At 39.0% G+C, this 16,738-nt stretch overlaps 1 protein-coding gene across 1 annotated transcript in view; it reads right to left on the bottom strand.

Moving 5' to 3' along the window:
• CHRNA7 (cholinergic receptor nicotinic alpha 7 subunit) overlaps positions 1 to 314 on the bottom strand; it is a 115,478-nt gene extending 115,164 nt beyond the window's left edge. Inside the window, 3 exon segments of the mRNA XM_032342265.1 lie at positions 41 to 61; positions 64 to 109; positions 112 to 314. Of these exon segments, the coding sequence (XP_032198156.1) occupies positions 41 to 61; positions 64 to 109; positions 112 to 177 (133 nt within the window). The 5' untranslated portion in view covers positions 178 to 314.
• Between the last annotated feature and the right edge of the window lie 16,424 nt (positions 315 to 16,738).

The raw sequence follows: 16,738 nt of genomic DNA, 5'->3' as shown, positions 1-16,738 counted from the left end.
TAGCGCCACCCACCGTCCCTCCTCGCGCGAGCCCCCAAACCTGGCCCCTGCGCGGGGCGCTCGGAGCCGCCGGAATGCGCCCGGGATCCCGCGGAGGAGGAGTAGAGGGCTGGGAGACCTGGCGGCTTTACCGTGCAAGAGCGACGCGGCCAGCGCCAGCCAGACCGACCGGCGCATGTTGCGACTCGGAGCTGCCACGGGCCGGCGCGCCCCGCGTCTCGCTGGTCCGCCCGGGCCTGCGCCTGCGGCCGCGGAGCCACCTTTCCCGGCTCGGCTCGCGCGCCTTTAAAGAGCCGAGCGCGCGCCCCCGCCCCGCCCGCCTCCGCGCACTTCTCCACGTGATGAGCCCCGCCCCCGCCCCCACCCCAGCCGGTCCGCGGGGGCCTGGGAGGCTCGGCGGCTGCCCGGGGAACTGCAGCCCGCGGGTGCAAGAGGGAAGTGCACCCCGGCACTGGTTACAGTGTGGGCACCCCGCCCAGCCTCTGTCTCCACCACATCACGCCTCCAGCCAAGCCGGGGGCTATCCAGGGCCAGCGCTGTCTCTCCTTCTGTCCTTGGTCCCTACTCCGCTCCCTCCTGCGCTCAGACAGAAGCTGCGCGGGGTCCTTGGGAGAGAGCGGGGCAATTCTGGGGTGCAGTCCTCCAGGGTCCTCCCTCTCTTACGCCAGTGGCTAGGTGTCAGCGACTGGGAACCTGGCTTCCACAGGTTGGGATGTCTCTCCAGCCTGACGAAACAGACCTGGGAGGAAGTCCCCTCCTGCCCCCGCCCCGGTGTTCTGTCAGCAACCATTTGATGGGCATCACCAGCCGGATTCTCATTTAGGTTCTGGAAGTGCTGAAAGGAGAGGGGAAATCTCTGCCTGGGAGACATTCTATAAGGGAGGAGAAAAGCTGTAAAAGTGTGTGATGGGATTCCCAGTGGGCATCTTCTTTGTGTCTCATTCTCTTTCAAAGGAGATTTAGAAGATTGAAGTTACTCCCCCAACCCTTTTCTGGAAAGCTAGCCAAAACTTGGTGGTGTAAATCTACACTTTTTTTTTTTTTTTTTAAACCCGGGAGATAGTTAATTGGCAAGGGGAGGCTCAGCGGGGGGGAAAAAAGTCAAAACGTCAAGGGCTAAGCCGAATCCTAGATATTAAAGAGGCGGTATGGTTTTGGATGAGCAAGGGAATGAAGGTATTGAAGAGGGGTTTCTACAGAGGCGGAGAGCCCTGCCCCATTTGCTCTCAGCAAGCAGGTTGCAGAAAACTGAGTGCAGCAAGTTCCCTGCGCTCAGGTAGGGGGCGCTGCCCCTCGCCTCGGTTCAAGCCACAGAGCTTTTGAACCAAATCCAGAGCTCAGGCACTGTGGACCAGCCTAGGCAATGCCCACATTTCTGAGCTGCGTAAGACACGGGATTCTTGGATAACATTAAAAACCAGAGAAAGGCTCTCCAAAACGTGACTACCCTTGAATATATCCCAGCAGCAGGAATGGGCAACCGAGCCAGTTATTTGATTTGGAAAAAGAAAGAAATGTGACAGCCTTGCAAGAAGTGTCTGATAGCAAATTCGCACCTGTTAACTGAACTATGTATAAACAAATAATCAGTGAGGCTTTGATAACTGCGGTAGGGTCCTCGCGGAAGAAAAGGTTCATTCTTTCCGGAGAAGTGTTGGAAATGACAAGGATCCTGGGCTTGCCACAGAGGAGGTATTCAGCCAGAAGATGGGAGCAACAGGACACAGCTTCCTGGTGAGCAAATAAGCGTGCTCTTAGCTTCAGTTAGTTAGGAAATTTGTGGCCGTCTGGATACCCATAGACCTGGCACCAGTGAAGAAATGAACTAAAGTGAGTTGGGGGATATCGGTAGGGGAGAGGAACCATGAGAGACTGTGTACTCAGAAAAAAAAGGAGGGTTTTGGAGGGGGTGGGGTGCGGTGAGTAAGCCTGGTGGTGGGTATTAAGGAGGGTACCTATTGCATGGAGCACTGGATGTGGTGCATAAACAATGAATCTTGGAATACTGAAAAAATAAATAAATAAAATAAAATAAAATAAAGTGAAGGTTTACAGCCACTGGCAAAAAGGGAATAAGAGAAGGAAAATAAAACAACAGAATAGAAGGGGCATAAGAGGTATCAACGGGAAGATTCTCACTGGCACGTCATCTCCACTGGTCCTGTGAATGCAGCACTAGCTCTCAAACACAATTCCTAAAAGTGTCTAAAAGCCCTGCCTTCCATTCTAGTGGGGCCACAGGAATTCATGTGCCTTGAGTTTGGTCACTGGGATCACTTTCCTAAAAGCTTAACTACTTCCTTACATCCCTTGTGCCCATAATATCAGAAACCTAGAAATAAACTATTTCCCAGTGGGTAAGCCAGTCAATAAGTTTTATTTATGCCGTGTGCTCTCTGTCTGCTAAGTGTCTGGAGGAACTGGAGGAATACAATCCACTCACTCAGTTTACAGTTTGAGCTTGGGAAAATAAATTCCAGTATGTGCTATGCCATTAAGTAGATCTGCGAGTTTGGCTATGCTTCCTCCATGTATGGGACTATGTTTTTTCATTTATAAAATAAAGAGGGTAGTAGGACATTCTGGAGTTGAGCTGACAGAGCCACAGGTCATCATCTCACTCCTATTCCCAACATGAATGGGAAATAAAACTTAAGAGTACATTAATACATACTTGAGCTTAGAAAAGCAGGGACGGGAAATAAATCCAGAGTAGTTACTCAGGCAGAAAGAACAGAAAAAAAAAAAATAGTACTCCACAAATTGAAATAATAGGATGATCTGGGGAAAAAGAAACCTATAAAATAAGTGTGTTTAAAATGCCAAAGTTTTTGATCCTGGTGAGTTATATCAGCTTCAGTAATAAACCACAAATCCTATTGGCATAACACTATAAAGTTAATTGCTCCCTTACAATGATATGAAAAAGTTCCAGTGACTTTCCTAGGTATCTAAGCTCCTCAGATCTTTCAGAGATACAAGATCCTTTCAGCAACTGGATTGACTGTGTTTTGAGGGCCAGAGGAGTATGCTAATTGAACTTTCTGCTGGAGCCTCAACATTTACACAGCTTGCAAACAAGTAGGAGTGTACCAGGACCAGGTCTAGAAGTTGCTTGTAGTATTTCTGTCTACATTCCTTTGGCTGGAGTCACTGATCACAACCTCAGGCAAGGGAAACTAGAAAACAGTCTTCTTACCTGGGCCTGAGACGAGAAAAAAGTAAGCAGTGTTAGGAATATAATATACAAGGAATAAAGTAAGAATTAATGGCATAGGGAGAGAACAAAGCACAAAGGAATAGAAACAAACAGAAAATAAAATATGAACACCTAGAAAAAAAAGCCATAACTATTAAAATTGAAAATCTATGTTAAAGAGGAGACTGGCTAATGATGAAGAGAGCATTGGTACTCTGGGAGCAAGAAGTGAAAAAGTACCAAGGAAATCACCCAGATAAGAACGGTTAAGGGATTGAGGATAGAATAAGAGGTCACCTAATAGGAGTCCTAGAAAATATTGATAAGAATAGGTGAGAAATTATTTAAAGAGAAAATGACTAAGAATTTTCCCACTGAAAAAAAATGTAGATCTCAAATTGCAGAAGTGCAAGAAGCAAGGATCATGTTAAATAAAAGATTCATCCCTAGGGGCGCCTGTGTGGCTCAGTCCTTTAGCGTTGCCTTGGGCACAGGTCATGATCCCAGGATGCTGGGATCCAGCCTGCACTGGGCTCCCTGCCCAACAGGAGGCCTGCTTCTCCCTCTCCATTTCCCTTGCTTTTGTTCCTTCTCTCTCTGTCTCTGTCTCTCTCTGTTTCTCTCTCGTCAAATAAATAAAATCTAAAAAAAAAAAAAAGAAAATTCATCACTAGATAATGAAACTGGTAAAACCACTTAGGAGGAAAAATACAGCACAGATTTTTAAGGGAGACAAAGAGTGGCAACCTACATGCAAATTTAAATAATCAATGATTGCTAAATAATAAGAATAATTTGGAAGGGAAAAGGTATAATTGAAGAGGATATTTCTGGTCCTTGCAAGATGGCAAATTCAAGTAACAGCAAAATCTGCTTCAAAAATAAACCCATTTAGCCAAAATTACAGAATATATTGGAGATTGAAAATTTTACTTTTAAGAAATTTGATCTGGGGGCACCTGAGTGGCTCAGTGGGTTAAAGCCTCTGCCTTCAGCTCAGGTCATGATCTCAGGTTCCTGGGGTTGAGCCCCCCATCAGGCTCTCTGTTCAGCGGGCGGCCTGCTTCCTCCTCTTTCTGCTGTCTCTGCCTACTTGTGATCTCTGTCTCTCAAATAAATAAAATCTTTAAAAAAAAAAAAAAAAAGAAATTTGATCTGGTGGACACTTAAAACAGCATTTGCAACCAACAGTTAGTGAAAACTTGGGACTCCTGGGTGGCTCAGTTGTTAAGCGTCTGCCTTCGGCTCAGGTCATGATCCCAGGGTCCTGGGATCAAGCCCAGCTTCTGGCTTCCCGCTCAGCAGGAAGCCTGCCTCTCCCTCTGCTTGTGTTCCTTCTCTCCCTCTCTTTAATAAATAAATAAAATCTTCAAAAAAAAAACTGGTGAAAAAACATTCTTCTTAAACAAATGAAATATTTACATGAGGTTCCTCCTTTTCATTCTCAATATTATTTTTGTATATTCTTCTATTTTTTTCTTATTCTATTTTATTAGGCTTTCAGTTTTTCAAATAACAACTTTTTAATTTTGTTGGTCAACCCTATTAGGTGTTTGGTTATTTTTTCATTAATTTCATATCTTTTTAAATTCCTTCCTGCCTCCATGCTCCGATGCTAGTTTATTTCTATTTTAACTTCTAAGTTAAATGATGTCAATAATGTTTAATTTTTTTTCTTGTCTAATAAAAAACAGACCTAACTACTAAGGCTAGTTAAGTACTATGAGAAGAAAGAAATATAGGGCAGTACAACTTACAGAATTAGATGCAAAAAACACATTACAACTAGCATACCAAATCCAAAAAAGCCTAACAATTCATAATTATGGGAAGGATCCTATTAGTCAGCTACCATAACAAAATGGGCCAGTCTTGGTGGCATAACCAACAGAAATGTATTTTCTCGTCATTCTGGAGGTTGGAAGTCCATGGTCAAGGAGTTGTTAGGGTGGGTTTCTGGTTAGGCCTGGTTTGCAGTGGCCACCTCTTCCCTGTGTTAAAACACAGCCTTCCCTCTGTGCATACAACAGGGAGAGCGAGTGAAACAAGTGTGATATTTCCTCTTCTTCCTGAAAGGACATCAGTCCTTTCAGTTTAGAGCCACACCTTTATGACCTCATATGGGTGTGCCTAAAATATCTTTTGGATTTGATTCCAGACCACTGCAGTAAGATGAATATTCCAGTAAAGCAAATGTAATAGGGCTTCTTGGATGGCTTAGTCTGTTATGTGTCTGCCTTCAGCTTGGGTCATAATCTCAGGGTGCTGGGAGGCCCTGCACCCTGCATCGGGCTTCTGGCTCAGGAGGGAGCCTGCTTCTCTCCCTGTCCTTCTGCCTGCTGTTCCTCCTGCTTGTGTTCTCTCTCTCTCGGTCAAATAAATAAATAAGATGTTTAAAATAGAAGTAAATGTTATAAAGATTTATTTATTTACTTATTTATTTGAGAGAGAGAATATGTGTCCCTAAGTGGGGGGAAGGAGCCCTGGGAGAGGGGACGTAGATTCCCTGCTGAGCATGGAGCCTCACCTGAAGACTGTGAGATCATGCCCTGAGTCCAAACGAAGAGTTGGTTTCTCAATGGACTGAGAAACAGGCACCCCCCGATTAAGCAAATATAGTAAAACAAGCCAAATTATTCTTTTGGGTTCTCAGTGTTTGTAAAAGTTATGTTTACTCTGTACTGTAGTATATTAAGCATGCAGTAACATTGTTGAAAAAAATCAATGTATACACCTTAATTTAAAAAAAAATTTTGCTAAAAATTGCTGACCATCCTCTGACTTTTCCACAAGTTGTAGGATTTAGCTGGTGGAGGCTTTTGCCTCGATGTTCGTGGCTCCTGAGTGATCAGGGTGATGGTTGTTGAAGTCGGGGTGGCTGTGGCAATTTCTTAAAATCACAATGGAGTTTGCCACATTGATTGACTCTCCCTTTCATGAACAATTTCTCTGTAGCATGCAGTGCTGTTTGATAGCATTTTTACCCCCAGTAGAACTTTCAAATTTGGAGTCAATCCTCTCAAACCCTGCCGCTGCTTTATCAATTAATTTTATGTGATATTCTAAATCCTTTGTTGTCATTTAGAAAATCTTCACAGCATCTTCACTAGGAGTACATTCCATCTCAAGAAACCGCTTTCTTTGCTCCTCCATAAACAACTCCTCGTCTATTAAAGTTTTATCATGAGATTGTAGCAATTCAAATATAATAACAATAAAAAGTTTAAAATACTGTGAGAATTACCAAAATGGGACACAGAAACATAAAGTGAAGAAATGCTGTAGGAAAAACAGTGCTAATAGACTTGCATAATGTAGAGTCGCTACAAACCTTCAATGTGTACCCCTTCCATGGCCAGAAAAAGGAATATCATCAAAGTACAATAAAATGAGATATTCCTTTAATCATTAGCACATTTATAGGCCAACAAAAAATATCATCACGTCAGCATATATTGAATAAAATTCAACACATATTCCGGATTAAAGGACTGAAGGAAATTATCTTAATCTGATTAAGTGCATCTTCTAAAAGCTTACAGCAAATATCATGTCTTTGTTTTTGTGTTTGAATAAACTTTTATATTAAGAAAAGTTTAGAAAAGCTTTTCTTCTTTCTCACACTCAAGGAGAGTATGACCTACTGTTAACATCTAACATTAGTATGGTACGTTTTTCCAATTAATAAAAGAATATTGACACATTATTACTATGGACCATAATTTAAAGATTCAAATTTTCTTAGTTTTCACCTGTTGTCTTTCTCTTCTGGGTTCTCATGTGAGACACCATATCACATTTAGATATCATATCTCCTTGGGATCCTTTTGGCCATGATAATTTTCCAATAATGTGTGGTTTTTGCTGAGCTTGTTAGTTTTGAGGCATATTGGTCAAATATTTTGCAGAATGTCTCTCAGGGTTTGCTGGTATTTTATTGTGATCAGACTGAGGTGGGTGTGGAAAGGAAGTCTGCAAAGAAAGAGTGCCATTCTCATCAGATCATATCAAGGATACACACTATCAGAATGACGTATCACTTTTGATGTTGACCTTGATCACCTGGGTTGACACAATGTCAGATTTTTCTACTGTGAAGTTACTCCTTTTTGCCTCCTTGCCTATTCTGTGCTGTTTGGAAGGATATCAGTATTCACAGCCCACGTGTAAGGAGTGGGGAGTTATGATCAACCTCCTTAAAGTATTCTCATAAATTTTAAATACTCCCTAAAGTATTTACATAAATTACTTGAAATCCTTCTGCATGAGAGATTTATCTCTCCTTTCTCATTTACTTATTCAATCATTTATTTATATCAGTGTACTCAATGATATTTACTTTATACCTTGGGTCATAATCCAGCATGACTTCATTTTTTTGCTCAAAGCGTTTCAGCTTTGATCATTCAGAGTTCTTTCATTCGATTCCTGTGTCTCTTTCATACACTCCCTTGTGGGTTTTTTTCTGAGTACTCCCATCTTTTCTAACACTACAAGAAACTCTAGACTCATAATATTTCTGGCCCCAGTCCTAGAATCAGCCATTTCTCCAAGGATCCCTAGATCCTTTTGATTGAAAATGGTATTAGAAATGAAGATCTGAGCACAGGGTATGCTTGTTGCTACTGGGTGAGGTTGCTTCTAGATCTCCTGACGCTGTCGGAGGAAGGAGATTTATATTTATCTAACCCATGTACACACGCATGCCTATCTATAGCTGTTGCAAGCCACACATGAGTTTACCCTAACATCTGCAGCTCTAAGCTAATACCACATAGATCAATCTAGCCTCCTCCCCATTGTCTATGGGTAACCTCCAACTCTAACAGTGAGAAATGGCTCCTGCCGTTGCCATCTACTTACCTGCTGGTTGAATGCCAGTACATGTGTACAAAGGTTTCAGATTTGTGCATTATCCATGGGAGTGCAGTGCTTACCTTTTTGCCTTTCGTCGTGAAGTCTTCACTCATTTCCAAAGTTACTTAACTCAGTACTCTTCCCCCAACCTCTTCACTGAGGATATTTCAAATATTCTTAATATCATTAGACATTTTTGTCATAGTCAACATTCTACCATCAGATCCCCTGGTAATGTGGATGATCCCCTAAATGAATTTTTTTTTTTTAAGATTTTATTTATTTATTTGTCAGAGAGAGGAGCGAGAGTGAGCACAAGCAGACAGAGTGGTAGGCAGAGGCAGAGGGAGAAGCAGGCTCCCGGCTGAGCAAGGAGCCTGATGTGGGACCCGATCCCAGGACGCTAGGACCATGACCTGAGCCGAAGGCAGCCGCCCAACCAGCTGAGCCACCCAGGCGTCCCCCCTAAATGAATTTTTTAAATTTGCGTCTATTGAGGCTCACTCATTTTGCATAAAGTTCTAATTTCTCTATACTATAAGGTACTCCCCCATGACTCACTTATTAATATTTTAGCCCTTCCTGAATCCCTGGCAAAGATGGATCCATTGATCATCCTTATAGTTTGGCCTTTTCCACAATGTCATATAAATGGAATCATACCATATGTAGCCTTTTAAGACTGATTTCTCTCATCTAGCAATATACATTTAAGATTTATCCATGTTTTTGCATAGTTTGGTAGCTTATTTCCTTTTATCGTTGAATAATATTCAATTATATGACTGTAATGTAGTCTGTTTACCCATTCACCTACTGAAGGACATCTTGGATGCTTTCAATTTGGGGCAATTACAAATAAAGCTATAATTATGGTTCAAGTCCAGATTTTCATGTATGTATGGACATAAGGTTTCAGATAAAAGGTTTTATCTAAGTATTTAGATAAATACTTAGAAATGTGATTGAGCATCTTACAATCAGACTATGTTTTGCGTGTAAGTTTCCTAAGGCTATCTTAAGAAAGAACTACAAACTAAGGGGTTTAGACAACAAACGTTTACTGTGTCATGATTACGGTGTCTACAAGTCTGATTATTAAGGTATTGCATGGGTTGGTTTCTTCTGAGAGCTGTAAAGTGGAGTCTAGTGCACATTTTTCTCCTGTCTTCTGGTGGTTTTCTGGCTATCCTTGGCATTCCTTGGCATGCAGAAGCATGACCTGATCTTTTCCTTCATCTCTGCATGGTGCTTTCTGTGTGCTGTGTATATCTCCAAATCTCCTTTTTACAAGGATATTGGTCATATTAGATTAGGGGCTTACCCTACTCCAGTATGCGTATTATATCTGTAGTGTCTCTATTTCTAAACATCATATTCTGAAATACTGGGATTTAGGATTTCAAGATATTGGGGGGTAGTGGGGAGGACAATTCAATTCATAACATTTAATTATTTTAAATAAATTTCCAAATTATCTTTCCAGTTGCCATACCATTTTGCATTCCCATCAAAAATTAGAAAAGTCTTGGTTGCACTCTATTTTTGCCAGCAATTTGTATTGTGTTTTTTTGAGTTTGTTTTCTTTTGGTTTTTGTTTTTTTTTTTTTCTTTTTGAAATTTTGCCATTCTAATAGGTGTATAGTGGCAACTCATTGTTTTGTCTTTCTCTAATGACAAATGATGATGAGCCTCTTTTCACATAATTATTTGCCATCTATATATCTCCTTTGATGAGATGTTTCGGTCTTTTTCCCATTTTTAAATTCTTGTCATTTATTTTCTTATTGTTCAGTTTTTAAACAGTCTTTGTATATTTTAGATAGATGTCCTCTATCAAATATGTGATTATTAAATGTTTTTCTCCTTATTGTTGAATTGTCTTTTCACTCTCTTAACAATATTTTTGCAGGACAGTTTTTAATCTTAACAAATGCAAGTTATCATCTTTTTCTCTCATGTATTATGCTTTTAGTTGTATGTAAAGACTTCTCAACAAACCCAAGGTCACATGGATTTTTTTCCTAAAGTTCCGTAGTTTTATAGTTGCCCCCTATAGATTTTTAATTTGAATTTTGTTGAATCTATAGATCAAATTGGGAAGAACTGATATTTTAAAAATAGTAATTCTTCTAATTCATGAACATGGAATTTTAAAAATTTATTTATATCTTTTTTGATTTCTCTCATTTATATTTTGCAATTTTCTGCATAATATACCTTGTACATATTTTGTAAGATGTATTCCAAAGCACCTCATTTTTTTAGTGCTATTGTAAATGGTATCACTCTTTGAATTTCAAATTCCAATTTCTTGGTATACAGAAAAGCAGTTTACTTTGGTATATTGACTTTATATCCTGTGTGCTTGCTGTACTCATTAAATTAGTTCCACAGGGTTTTGTTGTTGTTCCCCCTGCTCCCCAGGCTGGGGTGGGGGTTTGGTAAGAGAGTAGGTTCTTTGGTGTTTTTCACATAAACAATCATATTGTCTGAGAATAAAGGTGCTTTTATTTTATCCATTCCAATCTGTATACAATTTATTTCTTTTTCTTGTCTTCCAAGAGGATAATGAATAGGAGTGATGAGAGAGGACATCCTTGCCTTTTTCACAGTCTTAGAAGGAAAGGGTTTAGTTTTTACCATCAAATATTGTTGTAGGTTGCTTTCCAATATTCACTTGAGTAGAATAAAGCCATTCTCTTTCACTCCTAATTTTTTTTTCATGGAGACAAATAGTTTATTTACTTTTTTGTACATTTTTAAATTTATTTTTTATTTATTTTCAGCATATCAGTATTCATTATTTTTTCACCACACCCAGTGCTCCATGCAATCCGTGCCCTCTATAATACCCACCACCTGGTACCCCTAATTTTGTTGTGGTTTTGTTTTTAAAGCTGTACTATGAATTTGTATCTAATTTCATCAAACACTTTTACTGCTTCTAATGATATCATATATCTTTAAAATTTAATTTTTTTAATATTCATACATTGAAGGTATTCTTTTTTTGAACTTTTTAAGTCAACATATAATGTATTATTTGTTTCTGGGGTACCAGTCTGTGATTCATCAGTGTTGCCAATTCACAGAGCTCACCATAGCACATACCCTCCCCAATGTCCATCACCCAGTCACCCCATCCTTCCAGCCCCCTCCACTCCAACAGCTCTCAGTTTCTTTCCTGAGATTAAGAGTCTTTTTTTTTTTAAAGATTTTATTTATTTATTTGACAGACAGAGATCACAAGTAGGTGGAGAGGCAGGCAAAGAGAGAGGAGGAAGCAGGCTCTCTGCTCAGCAGGACCCTGGACCCAGGACCCTGGGATCATGACCTGAGCCGAAGGCAGAGGCTTTAACCCACTGAGCCACCCAGGTGCCCCCTGAGATTAAGAGTCTTTTATGTTTTGTTTCCCTCTCTGGTTACATTTAAGGTATCCTTAAAATCAGGAACAGTATAAAGTTACTTGTTACTGTATTTTCTATTCAATATTACTTTAAGTGTCTCTATACAGCTCAACAACCTTATAAAAAAATTCTTTACAGTAGCTTGTTCATAATACCAGCAACCTTCTACCTAGAACTCAATCAATCAAGCTTGCCTAACTTTTATTTTGAGAATATTTTAAGACATTGTTTAGTTTCAACTTAATTTAATAAATGGAAAGATGGTGGATTTATAGCTAGGAAAATTCACCCTATTAAAAGATGTCAGTGGTCCGGTCACCAAACTGTGGAAAGAACCAAGATGCCCTTCAACGGACGAATGGATAAGAAAGTTGTGGTACATATACACTATGGAGTATTATGCCTCCATCAGAAAGGATGAATACCCAACTTTTGTAGCAATATGGACAGGAATGGAAGAGATTATGCTGAGTGAAATAAGTCAAGCAGAGAGAGTCAATTATCATATGGTTTCACTTATTTGTGGAGCATAACAAATAGCATGGAGGACAAGGGGAGTTAGAGAGAAGGGAGTTGAGGGAAATTGGAAGGGGAGGTGAACCATGAGAGACTATGGACTCTGAAAAACAATCTGAGGGTTTTGAAGGGGCGGGGGATGGGAGGTTGGGGGAACCAGGTGGTGGGTATTAGAGAGGGCACGGATTGCATGAAGCACTGGGTGTGGTGCAAAAACAATAATACCATTATGCTGAAAAAAATAAATAATTTTTTTTAAAAAAGCTGTCAGTGGTCTCCAAATTGGACTGTAAATTTAATGTCATCATTCAAAATCCTGAAATATTATTTTGTGAAGACTTACCAGCCAATCCTAAAGTTCATATTCCAAGAGTATATTAACAAGAAATTTCCAATTTCTGTAATGGCAGAATTGATAATTCTGAAAGACTCATTGAGAACAATTAGAATATTAGTCAAAATATACTTTAAAATTCTGTTTGGCATTATGCTTAAAGAAAGAAGCCAGACAGTAAAGTATGTACACCATATGGTTCCATTTTATGGAACTCAAAAAAAGATTAAAGCAATCTATAGTGAAGAAACAGATTAGTATTACTTGGGGCCAGAGATGAAGATTGTTGAGTTTAGAACATGTGGGAAGTTTTTATTATGATGAAAATGTTTCATACCTTGATTATGATGGTTGCTACACAAGTATATACATTTGTTATAGCTAATCAAACTACATAGCATCCTACTATATGTAAATTATCCCTCAATAAAGTTGTTTTCCCCCTCAGCAATGAAGACTTCATTACATAAACTTGGTGTGGGTTTCTGCATCTTCATTGATGAGAACATTTATGATATCATTAAGAAATTCAGTTTATGGGGTATTCTTTTTTTTTTTTCAAATTTTTTAAAAATTTTGTTTCAATGTAACAGAATTCATTGTTTATGCACCACACCCAGTGCTCCATGCAATACGTGCTCTCCATAATACCCACCACCAGGCTTAGCCAACCCTAAGATTGTTTTTCAGAGTCCATAGTCTCTCATGGTTCATCTCCCCCTCCAATTTCCCTCAACTCCCTTTTCCTCTCCATCTCCCCATATCCTCCGTGTTATTTAAGTTATTTTTTTTTTAAATCTATTTGAAAATACCAGTGGACTAACAAGACAGTGAACAGATTGTCTCCACTAAAGACAAGGGTCTTGGGTTCCCTGGGTGGCTCAGTGGATTAAAGCCTCTGCCTTCAGCTCAGGCAGAGGCTCAGGTCATGATCCTGGGGTCCTGGGATTGAGCCCCACATTGGGCTCTCTGTTCAGCAGGGAGCCTGCTTCCTCCTTTCTCTCTCTTTGCCTGCCTCTCTGCCTACTTGTGATCTCTGTCAAATAAATAAATAAAATCTTAAAAAAAAAAAATAAAAAGACAAGGGTCTTGAGAAAGGCAAAGACACAGTTAGGTTTTTGGAGAACTTTTTCCAAGGTGCATTTGGAGAAACTTTTTCTGAGGTGCCACTTGCCACTTCCAGAAGAGGAAGCTAAAGGAGGATGAACTGACAGCCTCATGGAGGCTAGAAAGACAAGAACTGATGGAGAGCCAAAAAGGAAAATAGAACTAGTAAAACTCTTTTACCTGGTCTTAGTACCTGCATTGGCTATATCATATACATTAAGTGTGAATCAGAAGTAGACAAGACCATTCAGGGGATACAGCTCAGCTTTGAACCATATCAGTGTGGGAATTACTCTGAAGGGAGCCCAAATTGAACTCCCAGTTACTTGGCTGAGGTAAATGTGAATCTTCTGTGGTGGGAATTATTATTGTAAGCCTCAAAATATTTTAAGTAACAATTTTGCAAATGCAACATCCAACACACAAGAAATAGTAACTGGGCAACATTCTAAAAACTTTCACTCATCAAAAACATGGAAAGTCTAAGAAACTGCCACACACCAGAAGAGGCTAAGGAAACATAGTAACTAAATGCAATTTGGTATTCTGGATGGGCTCCCAAACAGGAAAAGAATACTAGGATAAAACTATTGATAGAGAAAAAGAGTTTGGAGATATATATGTTATGAGATCTATATATATATCTCCATATACATATATACACACATACATATTTTACATATGTATATTTTATATGTATGTGTGTATATAGGTATATAGAGATATATATTATATATATGTAATGTATCTGTACATATATATGTAATTTTACATATATATGTAAAATATAAATAAAATATATATAAAATATGTGTGTATATGTGTAATTATTATTATTTTATTAGGGAGAGAAGGACAGTGGGAGACGGATAGAGAGAGCCCCAACTTGCTCCATGCCCAGCACAAAGCCAAACATGGGGCTCAATCTCACCACCCTGAGATCATGACCTGAGCAAAAATCAAGAGTCAGATGCTTAACCGACTGAGCCACCCAGGTGCTGCAAAGATGACTATATTTAATGTGCTCAAAGGATATTAAACACAAAAGTAGTATGTTGTCACAAAGTAAACACTATTTTTTGTAAAACTGGAAAAAAAGTCTAAAACTAAAAAAAAAAAAAAAAATTTAAACACTTAAGCTCAGAACTTAAATTAATGAATTCAATGGATGGGGCTTCTTCTTTGATCTCTGACATGTAAATAGCTTGGTAGTCACACTGCTGTCCTTACAGCAAGAAAATTCAGGCAAATGGCCACACCAGAACTTGGAGTCATGCACAGCCAGAGGGACATAGCAACTAAAATTTGTTCACATTTAGAATAGAAGCTGCTAGACACCCTGAACTAGTAGGATCACTGACTTAACTAGCAGTTTAATCAATTTCAGCAAGCTGAATGAGGACTAGCTTGAGAGTAAGAAATTCCTAGGGTCACATTCATAGAAAGATCCCCACACAATTATAGGCTCTTTCCCTCTGGGAACCACACCAGGTTCTCAAAGTGAGGGTATAAGAAAGATTCCCTTGTGGTCATGGCAAAGGAGAGGAAGATTAGGCATTGATAATCCCTTCTCCCTAACAGGGACTTACTTCCCAGGGAAAAGGTCTTCACCTGAGGGTAATACCAAGACCTCATTCCAGCTACAACAAGGAAAGTCCAATCCACTTCAGTCTGCTCTAGGCTTTCTGTCTCATCTACAAACAACAACAGCAACAACAGCAAAAAGTCAATGAATAAAAAATAAAAATAAAAGTCAATAGGGGACACAACTTCACCAAAATAGATTGGAAATGCCTTGGAAGGAAGTAGGCAATAGAGAGGGAAAATCTACACCAGTGAATGTGGGATAGAAACATTTGTAAAGCCACACTGCAAAGACAGAAAAAGTACCTGAGTGATATATCTGAGATCTTCCCTAAATTAATGACAGGTGACAAACCACAGGTGAAGGAATCTCAGAGAACCTAAGCAAGACAAATTAAATAAATAAATAAATAAACAAATAAATAAATAAATAAATAACAACTGGGCAAACTGTATTGAAACTGAAGACAAAGAAAATCTTGAAAATTTTAAAGAAAATATTCAATGCATGGATTTAACAGCTGATGAGACATGGCTAAAGAATGAATTAGAGATCTGAAAGATAGGACAAAGCGTAGGCTGAAGCATGGACGGACAAAAGGAACAATAGCAAAGAGAACAAGAGAAACAAAGTATTAAGGTCTTTCATGTATTTGTTATTTCAGTGGAAGAGGAGAGTGGCTATCTGCCTGGAGTTTTCTTGGTGGGAAGTTTAATTTTTTTTAATATAAACTCAAGTTTTCATAGATATCATGCAACTCAGAATTTCTTCTTGCAAAAAGATTTACCAAGTTGCATTTTCCAATTGTCTATTTTATTTGTTATTGTATTTATTGGCATAAGGTTATTATATTCCTGTATTACCATATTTATGTCTGAGAACTATATAATGATATTTCCTCTTCATTCCCATTTTCAGTAATTTGTGTTTTCTCTCTTATTTTTTTTTAATTCTTGATGACTCTTGGCAGGCTTTGCCAATATTATTAATCTTTCCAGAAAACCAATTTTTTACTTTGTTAATTTTCTCAACTTTGCTTTCTTAAAATATTTCGTTGATTTCTACTCTTATGTTGGTTATTTCCTCCTACCAATTTTGTGTTTAACTTACTGATCTTTACACATGTCTTAAGGTATAAACTGAGATCATTGCTTTCAGACTTCCTCTTCGATGCAAGCATTTAAAGATATAAAACCCTTAGTGTGCCTGGGTGGTACAGTTTGTTGAGTGTCTGACTTGGTTTTGCCTGGGGTTATGATCTCAGGGTCACGGGATCAAGCCCCACCTTGCGCTCCACACTCAGGCTCTCCACTTAGCTTGGAGTCTGCTTGTGTTTCTCTCTACCTCTCCTTCTGCCCCTCTCCACTACACCCCCCTCCCATGTTCCCTCTCTCTCTCTCTCTCTCTCTAAAATAAATAAATAAGTCTTGAACAAAATAAAAATAAAGGTATAAAATCTCATTTGAGTACTGCCTTAGTTGCTCATACTAACTTTGGTATATTATATACCCATTACCTGCAGTTCAATACATTTTTTATTTTGTGTGTGTGATTTCCTCTTTGACCAATAATTTATTTCTGAGTGGGCTATTTTGTTTCTAAATATTCATGTCTCTTTTAGATACATAGTTTTCATTTAATTAATTTGTAGTGAGGATAAATATTTTATGATTTCAACACTTTAAACTATATTAAGACTTACTTTTGGCCCAACGTATGATAAATGCTCT

The sequence above is a fragment of the Mustela erminea genome, chromosome 5 (assembly GCF_009829155.1).
Source record: "Mustela erminea isolate mMusErm1 chromosome 5, mMusErm1.Pri, whole genome shotgun sequence".
NCBI classification, from domain to species: domain Eukaryota; kingdom Metazoa; phylum Chordata; class Mammalia; order Carnivora; family Mustelidae; genus Mustela; species Mustela erminea.
The sequence above is the reverse complement of the archived record's forward strand: the minus strand, read 5'-3'. Positions and strand labels throughout refer to the sequence as shown.